The sequence below is a fragment of the Anomalospiza imberbis genome, chromosome 3 (genome assembly GCF_031753505.1).
Source record: "Anomalospiza imberbis isolate Cuckoo-Finch-1a 21T00152 chromosome 3, ASM3175350v1, whole genome shotgun sequence".
Lineage (NCBI taxonomy): Eukaryota > Metazoa > Chordata > Aves > Passeriformes > Viduidae > Anomalospiza > Anomalospiza imberbis.
Window position 1 is genome coordinate 32,004,436 of NC_089683.1, and position 16,588 is coordinate 32,021,023.

The 16,588-nt window shown below is 35.2% G+C and overlaps 2 protein-coding genes across 5 annotated transcripts in view; one reads left to right on the forward strand and one right to left on the reverse strand.

The window, feature by feature from the left end:
* MYO6 (myosin VI) overlaps positions 1-5,725 on the forward strand; it is a 101,364-nt gene extending 95,639 nt beyond the window's left edge. For 3 of the 4 annotated variants that reach the window (XM_068183869.1, XM_068183870.1, XM_068183871.1), the window contains 2 exons: positions 2,399-2,617; positions 3,978-5,725. In XM_068183869.1, coding sequence (XP_068039970.1) covers positions 2,399-2,617; positions 3,978-4,177 — 419 coding nt within the window. In that variant the 3' untranslated portion in view covers positions 4,178-5,725. Of the gene's footprint in view, positions 1-2,398; positions 2,618-3,977 lie in introns of those variants that run through there. The other variant, XM_068183872.1, reaches the window with a different exon arrangement.
* A 2,563-nt stretch (positions 5,726-8,288) lies between these two features.
* The window catches only part of IMPG1 (interphotoreceptor matrix proteoglycan 1), a 55,299-nt gene continuing 46,999 nt past the window's right edge, over positions 8,289-16,588 (reverse strand). The window contains exons 16-20 of the mRNA XM_068182991.1: positions 14,720-14,930; positions 12,830-13,006; positions 12,549-12,730; positions 12,159-12,242; positions 8,289-10,038 (exon numbers count right to left, since the gene is read on the reverse strand). Of these exons, the coding sequence (XP_068039092.1) occupies positions 12,211-12,242; positions 12,549-12,730; positions 12,830-13,006; positions 14,720-14,930 (602 nt within the window). The 3' untranslated portion in view covers positions 8,289-10,038; positions 12,159-12,210. The remainder of the gene's footprint in view (positions 10,039-12,158; positions 12,243-12,548; positions 12,731-12,829; positions 13,007-14,719; positions 14,931-16,588) is intronic.

Consider the following 16,588-nt stretch of genomic DNA (forward strand, 5'->3'; position numbering starts at 1 on the left):
ACAAGGTGATTAATTTTGAGGTAAAATCCTGATGAAAATAGAAAATGAATAGAAATACTTAGAATCAGCATTTATGTTGTAACTAGAATTCCCATTTTTCTGTTATCAGCATTGGTGAAAAATGTTGATGTTGTAATGAAACCATAACTTATAAAGGATCACCACTTTCATGTTTTGTTCAACATGTAATATTTGTTCACAGATTTTGCGCCATTTTTGAACAACTCAAGTAAGTGAGGAGACAGTTGTTTAAGCTAACTTTGAAGAATAGGAACACTTGAGAGCTCTATACTAACACTGATTGATCCAGTGTTTTGCTACACATGTACGTAGAAGTTAATTGTAAAGAAATATTTTATAATTTGACAATGTTATTCATCTGATGGTAATTATCCATAACTGTAGTAATCTAAAAGTACTTGTCTTCATGAAATCCTACCCATTTGAGGAGTCATGGGAAGGGAGAGTGAAATAACCTTCTTATGTAAAATATTGGAAGGTATAATCTCCTATTTTTCCAAGCCTCTCCCCCCTCCCCTGAAATAACATTCTTGTTCTAGCATTTTTTATTGTCTGCACATGGCTTTTTGTTGTAGCAAAACTCTGGCATCAACATAATTTAACAACTATTTTTCTAGCACACAGACTAACATTCAGGTGATGGTTTCTTCCGAATAGAGAGCTACAGTTCTATAGCACCAAGTAGAGGTTCCATTGGCTGCTTAGCATTCCTGTTCTCTAGATTTGCCCTTGGATTTAGACATGCCTAGGGGTAGAAATGAGCCTTAGCAATTACAATTACAGTACAAAAAGTATTTAACAATACTTAAGAACTCATCTGCTGGGATAAATGTTCAGACAATTTGTAGAAAATTGAATTAGTTTTTTATATACTCTGTCACCCTGTAAGGTGTGTGTTTTATCAGAGTTGATGTATAAAAATAGCATTCACATGTTAAAATCTGTGTGGTTTTTCTTCTATGTTTATTGTTAATGCACACATTAAAAAAAGGAGACTCAATATGTATGACACGTGGAGGTTTTTAAGGTTCTGCTTTTCAGGTTTAGAAAAATTTTTTTTTGCTTGAATCTAAGCAGAAGAAATTTCAAGATGCAGTTGCTAGTCTATATTAGTCCTGTTCATGACTGTAAAGATAAGTTATTAAAAGTAACTGTCATTTTTCCTATTATAAAATGTTGGCTCAGAAATTACCTTTGTTGCTCAATAGACAAGGAAAAAAATTGAATTTGCTTTTAATTATTCCTTTTTTGCTGAAACATATAAAAAGTTAATACTGATTTTCTTCTGTAGAGATGGTAGATGTTCTTGAGCAGGGTATCTGTAACAGTGGTGTAAACCACTAAAACAAGATCAGTAACTAACTTCTGCAGGGACAATTATTAAAGGAAAGGATGTTGCTTTTAAGAGCATTTACTATTTAAAACTAATTATGATAGTGTATGTGTAAGATTAAGAAGGTTGATCATTTGATGAATTAACATAGAGAGTATGTGCTTTTATTTGAAAGCAAGTTTCTCTCCATAGTCTGAAATATGGGGAACTCAAAGAGTCCAAAAATTCATGTGGAAAATATTTACCAAAAATATATATGAAACTTGAAAAAATTTTATGTAATTTTCTCCTTTAGAAGTTCAGTCAGCTAATCTTAATGGTCTGAGATAATTCCTTGAAAAAAGAAAGCAGCCAGTAATTACTTCTAATGCCAGATTTTGACATATAGAAATCTAGGCAAAAAATTGTTTGTTGGCAGCTTTGTAATAAGCAGTATTTATTGTCAACATTTCTATTAACAAATTAGTAATCTCTAACAGTATTATACATGCTTTTTTGTTGACTGTCAAACATCAAGGGATGCTTTGTATGTTTGTAACTGAAAATGCTTCTGTGCACTGTGATATTTTTTACAAAAACATGGACTGAATGAAAACAATTACTGATAAATGTTTCTGTTTGGTAAGAAATTTTATATGGGAAGTTTTACCATAATTTTGATTTAAATTAGAATATGTTATTTTATTTACTTTATTTTGTTTAAACATGCAATTGGGCCACATGTAGATACAGCAGTTAACATGAGCCTTTTCTGACCAGTGTTTCAGCTGTTCCGATGAACAGAATGCACATTATATGAAATGGGAGTACTTTTTAGGTACTTTTATTTACATTTTAGGTACTTTTTAGTACTTTTTGCTGAGACTTCAGATGACCTTGAGAGAGAATCTCTTGGGTTTTGGGGGTGTTTGTTTGTTTTCTTGTGTGTTCTGTTGTTTTGTTTCTTTGTTTTTTAATGTGCTGACTAATAAAACAAGTAATATGGCTTTCTTGTTTTCTAATTGTTTTGTTCACTAATTTTTGGGGGGATATTTTGTATGATAGCACAACAGAACCCCACAGCCCAGCTACCAGGCAGACAACAAGAGATTGAAATAAACAGACAGCAGCGCTACTTCCGCATTCCCTTCATCCGCCCTGCGGACCAGTACAAAGACCCCCAGAACAAGAAGAAGGGCTGGTGGTATGCGCACTTCGATGGGCCCTGGATTGCTCGGCAAATGGAGCTTCACCCTGACAAGGCACCCATTCTGCTTGTAGCGGGTTGGTATTGAAAGCAAAATTGCAACTTCGAAAAAATGCAGAGGTTTTTTTTTCTTTTTATCATCAGCAGTTCTTATCTGGGCAGAATTTGAGGTTTCGGGACTGCTGTTGATGGTGGCCAAATGTTTCAGAATATCATTTGGAAATGTAACTGGTCCTATGTTTTACTTGTACACATACTTCAATTTAGAATGCCATAGAGTGGGAATCCAAATGGAAAGGGTTTTAATATTACAAGTCCTCAGATTATTCATTGAACTGGAGACAGCATGAAGATTAAACATCACAATTTATCTGGGAAAGGTCTACTTATTATTATTATACTGTTTCTTACTTAGTTATAAAGAATTACAAGCAGTTTGTATCAAAATAATTTGTGCATATGTTACCTTGTCTTTCCATAGCATGGGGCTAATAGCAAGGTGATGCTTTTATCCTATTTATGCTACTTAGTATTGGAGAATAGCTTTTTAATCTTAAAAATCTAAAATAAATGTTGCAATAGATAGGTGGAGATTTATCTGGTAGTGAAACGTATCCTCCTTTTCTGGAGGGTGAGAAGCAGGGGAGAAAACACTGGAGAAATGCTGCTTACGCTTCTGTGTTTTGAGATATTGTATTTAACTTAGGAACTGAGGAAAGGCCATAGCCAATTTGTTTCACTTCAGAATTATGCTTTACTAGCAACAAAAGCTTATTTTCTGCAAATTATTTTAAGTAGAATTCCTTATACCAACTGTTACTGTTCAGTGCCAAAGCCCATAGCTAAAAGTAGCACTGCTGTCGTGAGTACCTGTTAAAAATAAGATTACAATCTACAATTTAGTTTGTGAGCTATACATATAATTTAATTGGATTGTCTATATTGGTCCCATTTGGTAAACACTGTTTGTTTTGGGTGGTAGGCTGACAGATTAGCTCCTTGATCCAAAGTCTGGAATTCTTAGCTGCTTTGATACATTTAACCAAAAGTAAAGCAGTTCACTGTGAAGTGGCCTGAAACTGAAAGTATATGTAATCCTAATGTGGTTGTCATCCTGTAATGGGTTTCAGAAGAATATATCGAGATGATGATCTTTCAGCTTCTTCCCTTTATTCCTTTTTTCTTGCTGTTTAAGCACAGCTCTGTCAATTGCAGCATCTGATACTATTTTATTCTCATACTGCTTTAGTGTTCTATGTGTAAGAAAAAAGCAGGAAACTGAAAAATGCCTGTATCTGAGGACTTCCTCATAAGCTCTGAAGTCTACTAGCAAACCAGATCTACAGAGAGGAAATCTAATTAACAAGGATCTAATTTTTATTGCTGGGACCTTTGAATTATATAAAATATGTTTTCTTTTTCCCTTTACCGTTTCAGGTAAGGATGATATGGATATGTGTGAGCTTAATCTTGAAGAGACTGGCTTGACCCGAAAGCGAGGTGCTGAAATTTTACCGAGACAGTTTGAAGAAATTTGGGAACGCTGTGGAGGCATCCAGTATCTCCAAAACGCGATTGCAAGCAGACAAGCTCGTCCTACCTATGCTACGGCGATGCTGCAGAACCTGTTGAAATAACTGGGCACTCGGCACAGGAGCCTTCAAGATGAGAACCGTGCCCGCGATACAAAGGGAAGAGTTCCTCTGTGCTACAGGGGGCCTAAACATTCTGTAATCAGAGTAGAGATGTTTAATATAAAGTGAACAGATTTTATTAATCATGTGGTTTGTTAATTTGTACTTCATGATGTTTAATTTGTGTAGTGAACTTTACTAGGTATGAGGACCCGGAAGAAACTTCAGTAGGTGTAGTTTGCTGCATTTTGTTTATTTGTTGCATTTTCTTTAACAGTTTCTGTTATAACTCTTAACACTTTTAAGCAATCTGTCTGTACTTGGGTACATACTGCAAAGAACTGCACTGCAACCACCTTTTTATAAGATTCCTTCTTTAAAACACTGAGTAGTTGGCTTCAAGTGGTGGCCTAGAAAAGAGAATATGCTATTTCTAATAACTGGAATTGTGAGGCCTTAGCTTTGACTTCTGTTACAGAGAAGTTGGAGTATACTTTTATATAATCTGAGACATTTTATGTCCTGATTTACAAACTGGTTATTGTCTGTATTTAATGATTTTTGTTTTGCCAGAACCTGGTGGGAAATCCTCCTAAACTTGAGACCTGTAAACCCCTGTTTAATGCATTCTCCGTCTTGGTTTAAGAGAAATGGTTTTCTGTATATTCCAAGAAAAGCATTCATATACATCAAAATAGTATAATATTGGAGGTCCTCAAAGGATGTACTGCTCTTCTTTAGGGCTTCTCTCATAGATTCTTTTTTTTTTTCTTTTTTTTTTTTTTTTTTTTTTCCTCTTTAGTACAAATCTGCTTTAGGCTTTATTTTTCTGACCACATTTCTATTAGCAATTCTTGGACAGTTTGTTTAGCCAGGTAGTGTAATTTCAACATATTACACAAAATTGTCCAAGCTTTGTATCTGAAAGTATATAAGATTAAGGATAGCATTAAGGGAAATATGTTCAGCTTTTTGCTGGCAGTATAACTTAACTGGATATTGAGGCCCGAGCCTCAGAAATCCTCTTTATTTTAACTGTAACGAGATTTATAAGGTCTGTAACTTTTGTTAGACTGTGTTAAAAATGGGTCCAATAACAGAATGCATCTTAATACTATATGCTGATGAAATAGCTACAATTTTTAGTGTACTGGAATATCATAATGATTTGGATGCTGAGCTGTATATTAATCTCCTCTATCAAGCTTCATAGCTTGCAACAGTTCCTTTATTAAGCTGTTTGGGGAGTTTTTGTGGGTGGGAATCATTAATTTCATACAGTTTTAAGACACATCTCTTTCACTTATGTGAACATTGCTTTACCTTGCTGGCCATTATTTCAACAAATTAAACATGACCATTTGTTATCCCTCTGATAAAAATCCAGAATATAAGTAGCTTGATGTCCTATTACATAGCCTGATTTAAAAATGAATTTTTGCCCTTTTTGATTGAGAGTTTGCTTACAGTATAAAATAATTTCTGCACTCATTACTGAGCATGAAACCTCTTGGAAACTTTAATTTTTAAATGCATAAATATACTTAATTTTCGAGAGGGGTGGTTCTGTAGCACAAAGAAAGCTCCTTGCTGGCCTTAGATTGTGGTTGCGTGCCACAGTCTGCTTGTTGTTATAAATGCACTCCTTATGGGAATAATGTGAAGATATTCAAGTGGTATTTAACTCTCCGTACGTCCACTGTGTCAGGGAATCTCAGCTTCTGCTGCAGACCCACTCTACTTCCTGGTCATGTGATTGCAAATGAGAAAATTGTTTTCATTTTACCCAAATTCTTCACTGAAAGTCATTTTTGGCTGGAAGATGAAAGGAGAAGTGCATCAGACTGCTGGCTGGAAAGTTGTGTGCAAACCTGTACAGTGTTGCATGAGTTTAAAGGTGCAGCTTATGAAATTTAGATTACTGGTTTAGTGTGTTACTGCATTGGAACCAAAATGTGACAACTTCCAGTCCCCAAACACTCAGCATTGAAAGAATTTGTGTTTGCTCATGTGATCCAAGGAAGAAAAATCACTGACCTGACCTGTGTTTGTTTCTGCCTGGGTTTACCTGCTTAACTTATCACATTCCATCTTAGTGTATATATCTTTAAAAATCCATGGATCTTATGAGACTGCATATTGTAAGCAAAGAACCTCAAATGCTTACGTGTGTGGAGGTATAGGCACATATATGTGCTATAATATTTTAGTATGTATGTGTGTAAACATACCTGCAGGGAACTTTAAATAAAGTTAACTGACCTTTCCTACTCTGTTACTTTAGTTATGCCAGGATTTCCTTGACTGGCATTGAAAAGAAAATATATTCATCAGAATGGGATGTTTGGAAATTTTTCTTTACTAAATGACTAACAAATGTGAGCTATCATGAAAATAAAATGGACTTTGAAATAGTGGAAGAGCCTCTGGTGGCTGGACATCTCAAATGAGATGCTCCCACCTCCCAGCATTGCTCCAGAAGTATGCCTGAGGAAAGCAGAAAGATGCATTCCAGAAATCAGGGTATTCTAGTTTGCACAGTAGCAGGCTGCTTTTTTTCCTCCTTTTTTTTTCACTCCAAACCAAAAGCAGCTTCTGCTCTTAGTTTTACTTATCTTTTTGTGAAGCAAAATTAATTTTCAGTTAGTTTCAGGTTATTTTTTTTTACCTGTCTGGCAATATTTAACTGCCTACCAATTGTTTCCATGATCACTTGTACTGTGTCAGATAATTATAGTTGGTTGATTTGGAGAGGAAATATAAAATGAGGGGAGAGGGTTGATCCTTAGGGACTGTAGGATGACCTGATGCCTATCTGATCTATAATTACAGAGAAAATTATAGAGATTTTTAAAGCACATTGGCTTGGTTCTCTGTGTGTTTCAATTAAAAAAAAAAAATCCTCCTGCCTGTCAATTAAGCTGTCCATTATAGGTGAGATCTGCCTAAAATGCTCCACAAAACAAAGGATAGGAAGAGAATCACCACACTAAGCTAAATTCCTGACTAGGTGACCCAGGAATATGCATTTTCTTGAGAATGCTACTCTGAAGATCCTAAGGTCATTAAATACTTGTCTTTTATCCAGTGATAAGATTGTGTTTTTCTTTACCTAGTTGAATCCTCTGTTTTTTTTCTTCAAATATCTTTATTTTAAGTATTTAAATGACCTCTTAATACTGTACTGAAAATTAAAAATAAAAAATAAACATTACATGTTGAAATCTTACTTGTATCTTCTTACTGTTTTTGTCTTTGAAGAGTTGAAGAATAAGGGTTAATTAAGTTATGAGAAATATAAAAATATTCCTTTGCTGGTTCTGTCTGCTGTTTTTCCATGAGATATTTTGGTAATGAGAAATTACCAAAATTTGGTATGAGAAATATAAAAATATTCCTTTGCTGGTTCTGTCTGCTGTTTTTCCATGAGATATTTTGGTAATGAGAAATTACCAAAATTTGGTATGAGAAATATAAAAATATTCCTTTGCTGGTTCTGTCTGCTGTTTTTCCATGAGATATTTTGGTACTTAAATCTACTTTTTAAAGCTTTATTCTAGTAAAGATTTTGTCTTTACTTTCTAAGGTAAGTGTTCCTCCAAAATAACATTCTTATATTAGAAAATTCTGATTTTGTTATCTTAAATCTCATACTTCATTTCTCAGTATTTATTTAAACAAGTATCTTTTTACTTTCCGTACTTTTTAAACATTTATTGCCATAGCTTCTGATATGTCTGTCATTTGCTATACTCTGTACTGTGCATCCTTTTAATTTTAGATTGTGTCAGTCAGTGACTGGTGACACCAGCTCTGCTGCTTTGAATGTGTGTGCTGTGGTGGAAGCATTATGTTTGGGATAAAGATGTGGTATTGCTTTTGTGGGGTTTTGTTTGTTTGTATTCCCCTTAGTGTCTCAGGGACCTTTTTCATCTTAAGGGCCAACTCACAGTGGTATTTTTTTAATTTAAAAAGATTTAAGTAATTCATACTTTATCTAGGAAATGTAATTTTATTTCAGTTTCCTTATGGTTTTTATCTCCAACTATGACTTTACGTCAGTTTTAAAGTAACACGGTGAGCTTTAGTGTAATATTAGGTATCACTTCAATTCCCTGTGACATTTTCAAGGAAATAATTTTATTATGTTTTATTGAAATACAAAAGGTTTATGTCCGGCAAATATATTTGGTAATTAATAGTTGAGAGTGATAAATACAATCATGAATAATCATTATTAAAATACATATTTTAAAATTACTTATTTTTTTATTCTGGCTAATGATAACTAGTATAAGTTGAAATACACTAAACACATACAAAAATACATTTGTAATGGAAAAAAATGGAATGCTATCAGCATTCTTAATGCATTCTTAGCTTACATGAGCAATAGTGAAAAGCTAGCATTTGTAGGCAAGGATGACTTCCAGTGCCCTGCAAAAAGTAATTTTTAAAGTAATTTTATTCAAGTGTTACTGTGTAAAAACACATCTTAGGTTTCTTCTTTATTTTTCTTTCCTACTTAGATAAAGTAAGTAAAACCACTATTTCAGCTTAGAAACTCAACCTTATGTTCTTGGTGCACTGCCTTCATTCGTACACAGTCACCAGTTCCGGTGGTTTTTTTGCAGGCAAACCCGTGCAGTTGTTTGGAATTCGTAAACAGTTCTGAGCGGACTTGAGAAGGGAAACCCAAGTTCAGTCTTAGCTGTGGTAACTGCACTGCACGAAGTAAGAATTGTCACCAAAGTCAGCTGCTGTCCTGAATACACGGAAGTTTCACATCTGAATGAGGCATTGTCATCCAGGATAGTCATGAACTTTGTAGAAGCTCAGTTTGAGCTGTAAGTACGACTTGTGGTGTGCACCAAGCAGCAAACCAGTGCCTGAATACAACACTGGTGCAGAATATAAATAGAGATATGTACTCAAGAAAAAGATACTCAAGGTAAAATAATGATCCTACTTGAATCAGGATTGTGGATTCATAGTGCATAAATTAATAAGCCTACAGAATACTTAATGGCCACCCGTTGTCTGCTTGAATTTCTCCTACAAAAACTAACAGTAACTTCTCAAAATTGTGTGGATACTGATTCTAAAGTGTAGGTTCTCATGTGCAATTCTAATTTACTCACTACCAGGAGGATGCTTGTGAATATAAATCTCATGTTCTGGAAACATGAAACTCCACTTATTGGACCTCAGCAAAAGGTTTGAAGTCTTAGGATAACCTGATAGTTTTGCTGTCAGCAGAATTAAACAGTTAAGTGAATATGTACTTATGTAAAAATGATGTGTTTATTAACAGAAAAATAGGAATCTGATGTTCATAAAAACCCTTAAAAAATTAAATCCAACTTCTGTGTGATTTGCCATGTGAGCATTTAGGGAGGGAATGAAGAAGTTCCCAAATGTTTTTAATGTGGCCTTTGGTCAATGACAGCTCTAATTTCCATTCACCATTTGCGTCAGTGTGTGTAAGGAAGGTTCATTAAGGGGTATAGAAATGCACTGAAGCTCCATTGACATTTTTACCAGAATGACTGTAACATACAATATTGAAAAATGTCACTTCTCAGCAAAATCTATTTCTAGCATTCAGCTCTTAAATAAAACAGTTAAGATGTGTAAGCACCAGAAGCTTAATGCATGCATCTTAATAGTGGGGACTTCCTACCAGGCATTTTAGACATGCTCGAAAGGTGCTCAACTTGGTTTCTTTCCTTCAGTAAAACTATTTTTTAACCTGTGCACTGATTTTAGAGCCAAAATATTGTATCTTTAGGAATCCTTTATTTTTTTTTCATACTCATCCTGAAGTCCAATCTTGAATAATGCAGACCTTCTTTCTTGAATACCTATAAGAGAAAATCTCATAAGACATTTGGAAAGTATTGTTGAATTTGAAAAGGTACTATTTATCTAATGTCTAATAGGCAAGGTCATCAAAATAGGTAGTTCATGATAAGAATTGAGCTTTGAGAAGAGAAGGCTTCAGGGAGACATTCTAGTGGCCTTTCAGTATCTACAGGGGGCCCAAGAAGGAGGGAGAGAGACTTTTTGCAAGGGCAGAGAGTGATAGGACTAGAGGGAATGGCTTTAAATTGAAAGAGATTTCGATTAGATGTAAGGAAGAAATTCTTAACTGTGAGGGTGGTGAGGCACTGGAAGAGATTGCCCAGAGAAGTTGTGGATACCCCATCCCTGGATATGTTAAAGATTGTTAGTTTTTGAATGACTAGCTGGGTAAAACTCGACTCAATCAAAACCCCCTCTGATGAGTAAGTTGTGCAATAATTTTCCATGTAGTGGTTCTATAACTAAACTGGAGACATTTTTCGTATTTGGGAAGGATTTTAAAGTTATTTTAGCTTCTATTGGAACTTTATGCCTATTTTAATATATTCCTTTATAAATACAGAGCAGTACTTACTCTAGATAATATGTCCTAAAAAGATGTCACTGCTGTCATTACATATTGCAGACCAGAATTTAGATACTGAACTCTCAATTTGGCCTACAAGCTGTAGATAGCCACATCCTGAAAATTCAGTTCAAGTGCCATATTCTATTTGAAAAAATTTAGCCTGAAGGAGTTTTCTAGATTATGAAATCAAAGTGCTCCTTTTAGTTTCAGCTAATGAAAGGTTTCATTTTCTTCTGCCATTGACTTTTTTCAAATCACTAAAAACTTGTTGAATCTAAGGGTGATGTAAACATTCACTGTGAATTTAAGTAACAGTGAAAAATAGCTACCTAATTCTTTTAAACCCATTTCAATTTTGTGGTTGCTGGATTTCTCACTAAATTAATTAATTTAACTAGATCTTGAGAAGAGCTTTGTCAGTGTACTTTTGGCAATTCAAATATTGCCTAGATGACACAGACCTGGTTTTCTTTCACAGATGTGCCATTTTATTACTTTAATAAAATATTTAATGCTTTTCTATGTAGTATTTTAAGTAGTTTAGCTATTATGAAAGTTTTTTAGTCTACAATTGCCCACAGGCACATTTCTTTTAAGGTGGGTATAAAATACTAATTGCAAACATCTGTGCTCATGCTTTTATGACCAGTTAAGCAAGTTCATTCTTGAGCTTTCCCAAACTGCTACACCGTGCTGCTTTGTCCATCTCTATCTTTGTGTTCCAGTCCTCCCATTTTCAGCTCAGTGTGTAACTGTACTTGAGGAGACCAGACCTGGGTATGATGAAGATCAGTGGTAATAAATCTTTCTTTATGGTATCTTTGCTTGTTCTTTTATTGACATAACAAACGCGCTAGAAGCCCAAGATTCACATAGTTGATTTCTTGTCTTCCAAAATGTCCAGCTAGTGCCAAGGACACTCCTGTACTGATATTCCCCACCATAACAATGGGTGCTAACAGCCTATAGCAAAACCTTTTTATTCCTAATTGGGCTGTAATTCAGAAAAATGAAAAATGGCAAAGTAAAAGCTTTTTTTTTGGTTCCTACCAAGAGGACATACTCAGATACATCAGAAACAGTCTGCCAGACTCAGCTTTTCTCCTTTCTGACTTTTCTTCCTTCCACAAAGATACAAGGGGTTTCAAGTAGCAAAACTTGAAATAATACTTGAGATATGGGCAGTATTCTGCTCAAATTAGAATTCCTACATGTCAAACTCTATGTAGCTTAACCAGACTGAGTGATCTGAGATTTTAAGTGAGCTAGTGCTGCTATTTATACCTATCCTTTGGATTGCGTTTTGTGTTAATTTGTAATTTCAGGTATTTCTTCTTCCTTCACCTGTTCCAGTGACTGCTGCATTAGCACATGGTTACACAAAATAGAACTTTGTTGCATAAAAACATTTAAGAAGAAAATGTAGTTGTCATGTCAAGCATCAAAAACATCTGAGCTTTTCTTTGTATGAAATTACTACAAAGAGGCTCCCTGGTGACATTAACAATGGGACACAACAGATTTCTAAGGTTCTTGAAAATAGTCACAAACCTTGGTTTTGTCTGGCTGATGCTGCAAACGAAGAATTCCAGAGACTAACTGGTCAGTCTTGGTTTTGTAAACTCATCTGGTGACCTACAAGAGTGAAAAACCAAACCACTAATTATTTCTGTAAATGACTAAAAGCACTCAGCTAGAATAGACTGCTAGAGCCATGCAAGAGAGCTGTAAGAAAAGCAGTTCTACAGTCCTGTTGTGAAAACTACACTGCAGTAAATGTGGAAAGCAATAAATGCATTAGTATATTCAGTTCTGAAATTGCCAAGCAAGAGAGTAGCTTCAAGTTTGATTTAGTTGTGGAGTTAATACATGAAGGTGGACCTGTTATTTCAGGTGGGGCTGTTTGTTGAGGGATGAGAAAGGGATTTCCATGCAGTTTACCTCCAGGCTGAATTGCGTTTTCAAGTTCATGTAATGCTTCGTGATCAAGGATCTCTGAGGAACTGAGACAAGCACTTACACTGCAAGCCGTGTGACAAAAGCTAGATAGGGATTCATCGTGTTCAAAAGCAGGATTAATCCTTACAGCATTTTCTGAATTGCAGCTGCTGAGGGTAGGACTTCTACAATGCAGAACATTTTTGTTTAGGTAAGATTTTAAATTGCAAAAGAAACAAAAGGAATATTTTGAAATGTGAAGGAAAAGATTGTGAGCAGCTTACTGCATATTAGAGTTTCTTTTGCATTTTCTTCTTATCTTAATAATTAAAATGATGAAAAGAAAACCAAGGCTTCCTAAGCCAAGAATGAGAGGTTTAAAAATGAAGGGTTGTATGGGTTCTGGACCAAATTTTGCACAGCGCTGTCCTTGGTAAAGCTGGTGTCTACGTACAGGGCATCTAAAATAAGGAAAGGAAGAGAAAAAATGTACAGAAATTCAAGGCAAAAAATACTGAGTATCTTAAACAAAAAGAAAGGAAAATCTGCAATGTAATATGAACTCATATCAAATAATTATGTGTCTGCATGAAAATAATGTGATTAATGATAGAGAAAGATAATAGTTTTACATTCAAGAGTGAGTTTTAAATAAAAAGACGCCGACATATTCCTTGCCGACTTACAGATTTTAAGGAAATAATGCATTTTAAATATCTGTGACAAATTCCTAACCCCACAGGTAACCCTTGTAGTTTAGAACTTCAGAAGTTCAGGTATGTTTTAAGGTAGTGTCTGAACACAACTTTGAAGCTTATATTCTATTTACTGGTGATTTCACTCTGGGAAGTAAGGTCTGAAATAAGAGTTCTTCTACAAATAGCAGAATTCTACTCCTCTTTTAAAACAATGGGAAAGTGAATTTACATGGAGCACAAGGGCAAATAGTAGGCCATAATTTTCTCTCTGATAGTACAAGTTTGCACAAGCGGTCAGTCTGACACTGGTGGGAATTTGTGACTTGCTGAGATTCACAAAAAATTTCATTTATTGTTTTTAATACTTTTATAACTCCTCATGATGGTTTGGCTATACCTCTACATTCTGGGTTTTTCTGAACGGGGAAAGAGTTATTTTCCTTAGTGCATCAGTCTTGGAGGAGTAGGTCAGACCCCTTGCTACCTCAGCAAGGTTTTGAAAAGGAGCTTTCTAGCTCACAGGCTGATTTCCAATACTAAATGCTGCAGCTGCTCTATGGGACTCTGAAAGTCAGGAATTTGGCTGTAACTGTGTTGAATTCAATATAATTCCTGTGATGCCCATTGAAGAAAAGTAATTTTGGTAGTTGCGTTGTTACAGTGAATAGTTTGAATAATTTGCCCAGTGCTCTAATTTTTTGGTGTTCTGTCCTAAGTAAGGTAAAAGATGTATCATTAATCTAGTCAAAGTACTAAGAGAGAATAAACAAATGCAAGAATTGTAACTTGATTCTTGTTTATGTACATGGCTGGTCAGCTACTCTGTGCCAGTCTAGTATACAGTTTCATGTAATTGTCTAGATCACATAATTGTCTGAATTGTCTAGTCTTACAACGAGAAGAAACTTGATACTTTGTAAAAGAGACTTAATGTGTTCAAGTACTATGTAGTTCTCAGTATTGACTTAAGATAGTTCCATTTAAAAATCCTTAAGAAATATATTTGCAGTAAGGAAGAGCTGCTAATCTTCAAGTCTTTCCCAAAAATCCCTGAAAGCAGCTTCAGCCTTCATGTGCTTTATTGCATGGTCTGGAATCACAGTCTGTATGAATAAAGATTTCCTTTTTAATATATCCTAGAAAAATGTAATTCCTTAAAGCGATATCATGTAATCAGTAGCAAAACTGTGAATGTGTTATTTCATTTTTCCAAAATGTGTTTGGAAATCTGAAATGAATGCATCCCTTTGTGTGTGTCATCACAATTTCTGAAGCATCTTTAAAAATAACTAGATCATAATGTTCTGTCTATACTAATACGCAGAAATGGATTTATCCATGATTTATCTATAATCCATGAGATTATTTATGCTTCAGAAAGGTATTTGCAGGGTGACTTATAGCATCTGGATGTCTAGCTTTTGGCTTATTAGCATGGTTTATGGGGCTGTTAACAAAATTCATCAATCTATTTACCTGCAGACAGCTCCTCTTCCTGGCACCAGCTCACATTTGCCACCATTGACACAGAGATGGGGCTGCAGCTCGCACAGGCTCCGGCAGGGCAATCCATCCTGGCTGGCATAGCCAGGCTTGCAAAGGCAGTCGGCCTCTTTTGTCCACTCGTTCAGTACGCACTCGGAAAACTTGTCACAAGCCATGAATTTGCAGGGGTCTGCCTGATCAGCTGTAAAGGATGGGTAAATCATTAACTGAAGCATTGCCCCAAAGGGCCTTGGCAGGGCTTGTGGCAGCCAGAGAAAACAGCTCGTGTTTACTGGCCTGCCACTTGGGCATGCTGATAGGAGGATGTCATTGAGCGTAGAAAGACACACAGCCTCTTCCTGTACAGGACACAGCTAGTTCTTGTTGACATCTGCACTGATTTACCCCATCTTTGTTAAGCAGAGAGTTTACTTTTATCTCAATGACAAGGATTTTTACATTTGGGTATTTTTATCCTGTTTTTGCTGTGAGTGCTATCATCATGCTCATGGATTCTGTGCTACAGCCTTATGTGAGAGTAATAATTTCAACTGTAATTATGTGTTCTTAAACACATAATTTAGGACATGCCAGAGGAATGGAATTAGATTATTGAATATTGCACAATACTAAGACCTGCAATGTAGAAATACTGTCATATCCAAAGAATATGTTTACAGGCTTTGTAGTGTTGGATTTTTGTGTGTGGTTTTTTTTTTTTTTTTTTTTTTGGATTTGTTTTGTTGTTGCTGTTGTTGTTTTGGGTTTTGGGGTTTTGTTTGTTTGGTTTTTTTTTTTTGTTTTTTTTTTTTTTTTTTTGTTTAAGCTTTTCTGTTTTATGGTATGTTAACATTGGGAAGGCTTGCTTGGATTTTTGTGTTGTTTTTAAAATATTAGTAAGGAATGCTTCTGTGAGATTAAGAGAAAAGGACCCTGCTGATGTTCATGGGAAGGCCCAAATCAGAGACAGCTGTTACACAGGTATACTTTTCCTGTCCCATTCTGTGCTTCTTACTAGAAATTAATTTGAAAAAAAAAAGATTTGTATTGGATATTGCAGCTTGTAACTGGGATGAGTTTTCTTCTGCAGCCATTTATGCTGTATATACCAGATGCTCAGTAATACTAATTTAAATGAAAAATGAGGATTACATTTCTTATAGGAGTACTAGAAATCTCAGACACACACTGGGCTATGCTTCAGTGGTAGAAATTAATCCATCAGAGCTTATCTCTTATAATCCCTCAATAATTTTATGGCTAATTCCTGTTTTGAATTTTTGACTAGTGGGTTTTAGTGTGCACCATTTTCCTTTGCTATCTGCAATGTGCATGTTGGTTTGATGTGTCCTTTGCTCCTGGACTGGGAGCGTGAGCAAAGGTAAACTCCAACAAGAAGTAGAACTTGGCTAGAGCATTTGGATGGGCTGAGTTCTTGTGATAATATTTCATCTTCCTTAACACATATGTGCATCCTTTGTTATATTTGCTGCTTCCACAGAAATTAATTATTAATGAAAAAATGTAAATCAATTATTAATTAGTTTGATATTAATTCTTAATTACTAATGAAATGTTTTGTGCAGGTATTTTGAAAAGTCCTTCTTTATGGTATTGTTTATGATCAGTGCAGTCAGCCCTTTGCAGCTGCTGACTCTTGATATAGATTTTGCACTGTCAGTTCCCATCCATGTTTCACTTTGGTAGAACATCATTACCACTAGATGGCTCTCAGTTTCACAATAAAGAGGAGTTTGCTTATATTACCCGAACTTGATACGCAGGTTGGGGTTTTTGTTTCTTTTGTTTTCTGAAATTAAAACGCCCTTGACACGCCTGTACTGGAATATACTGGCTTTG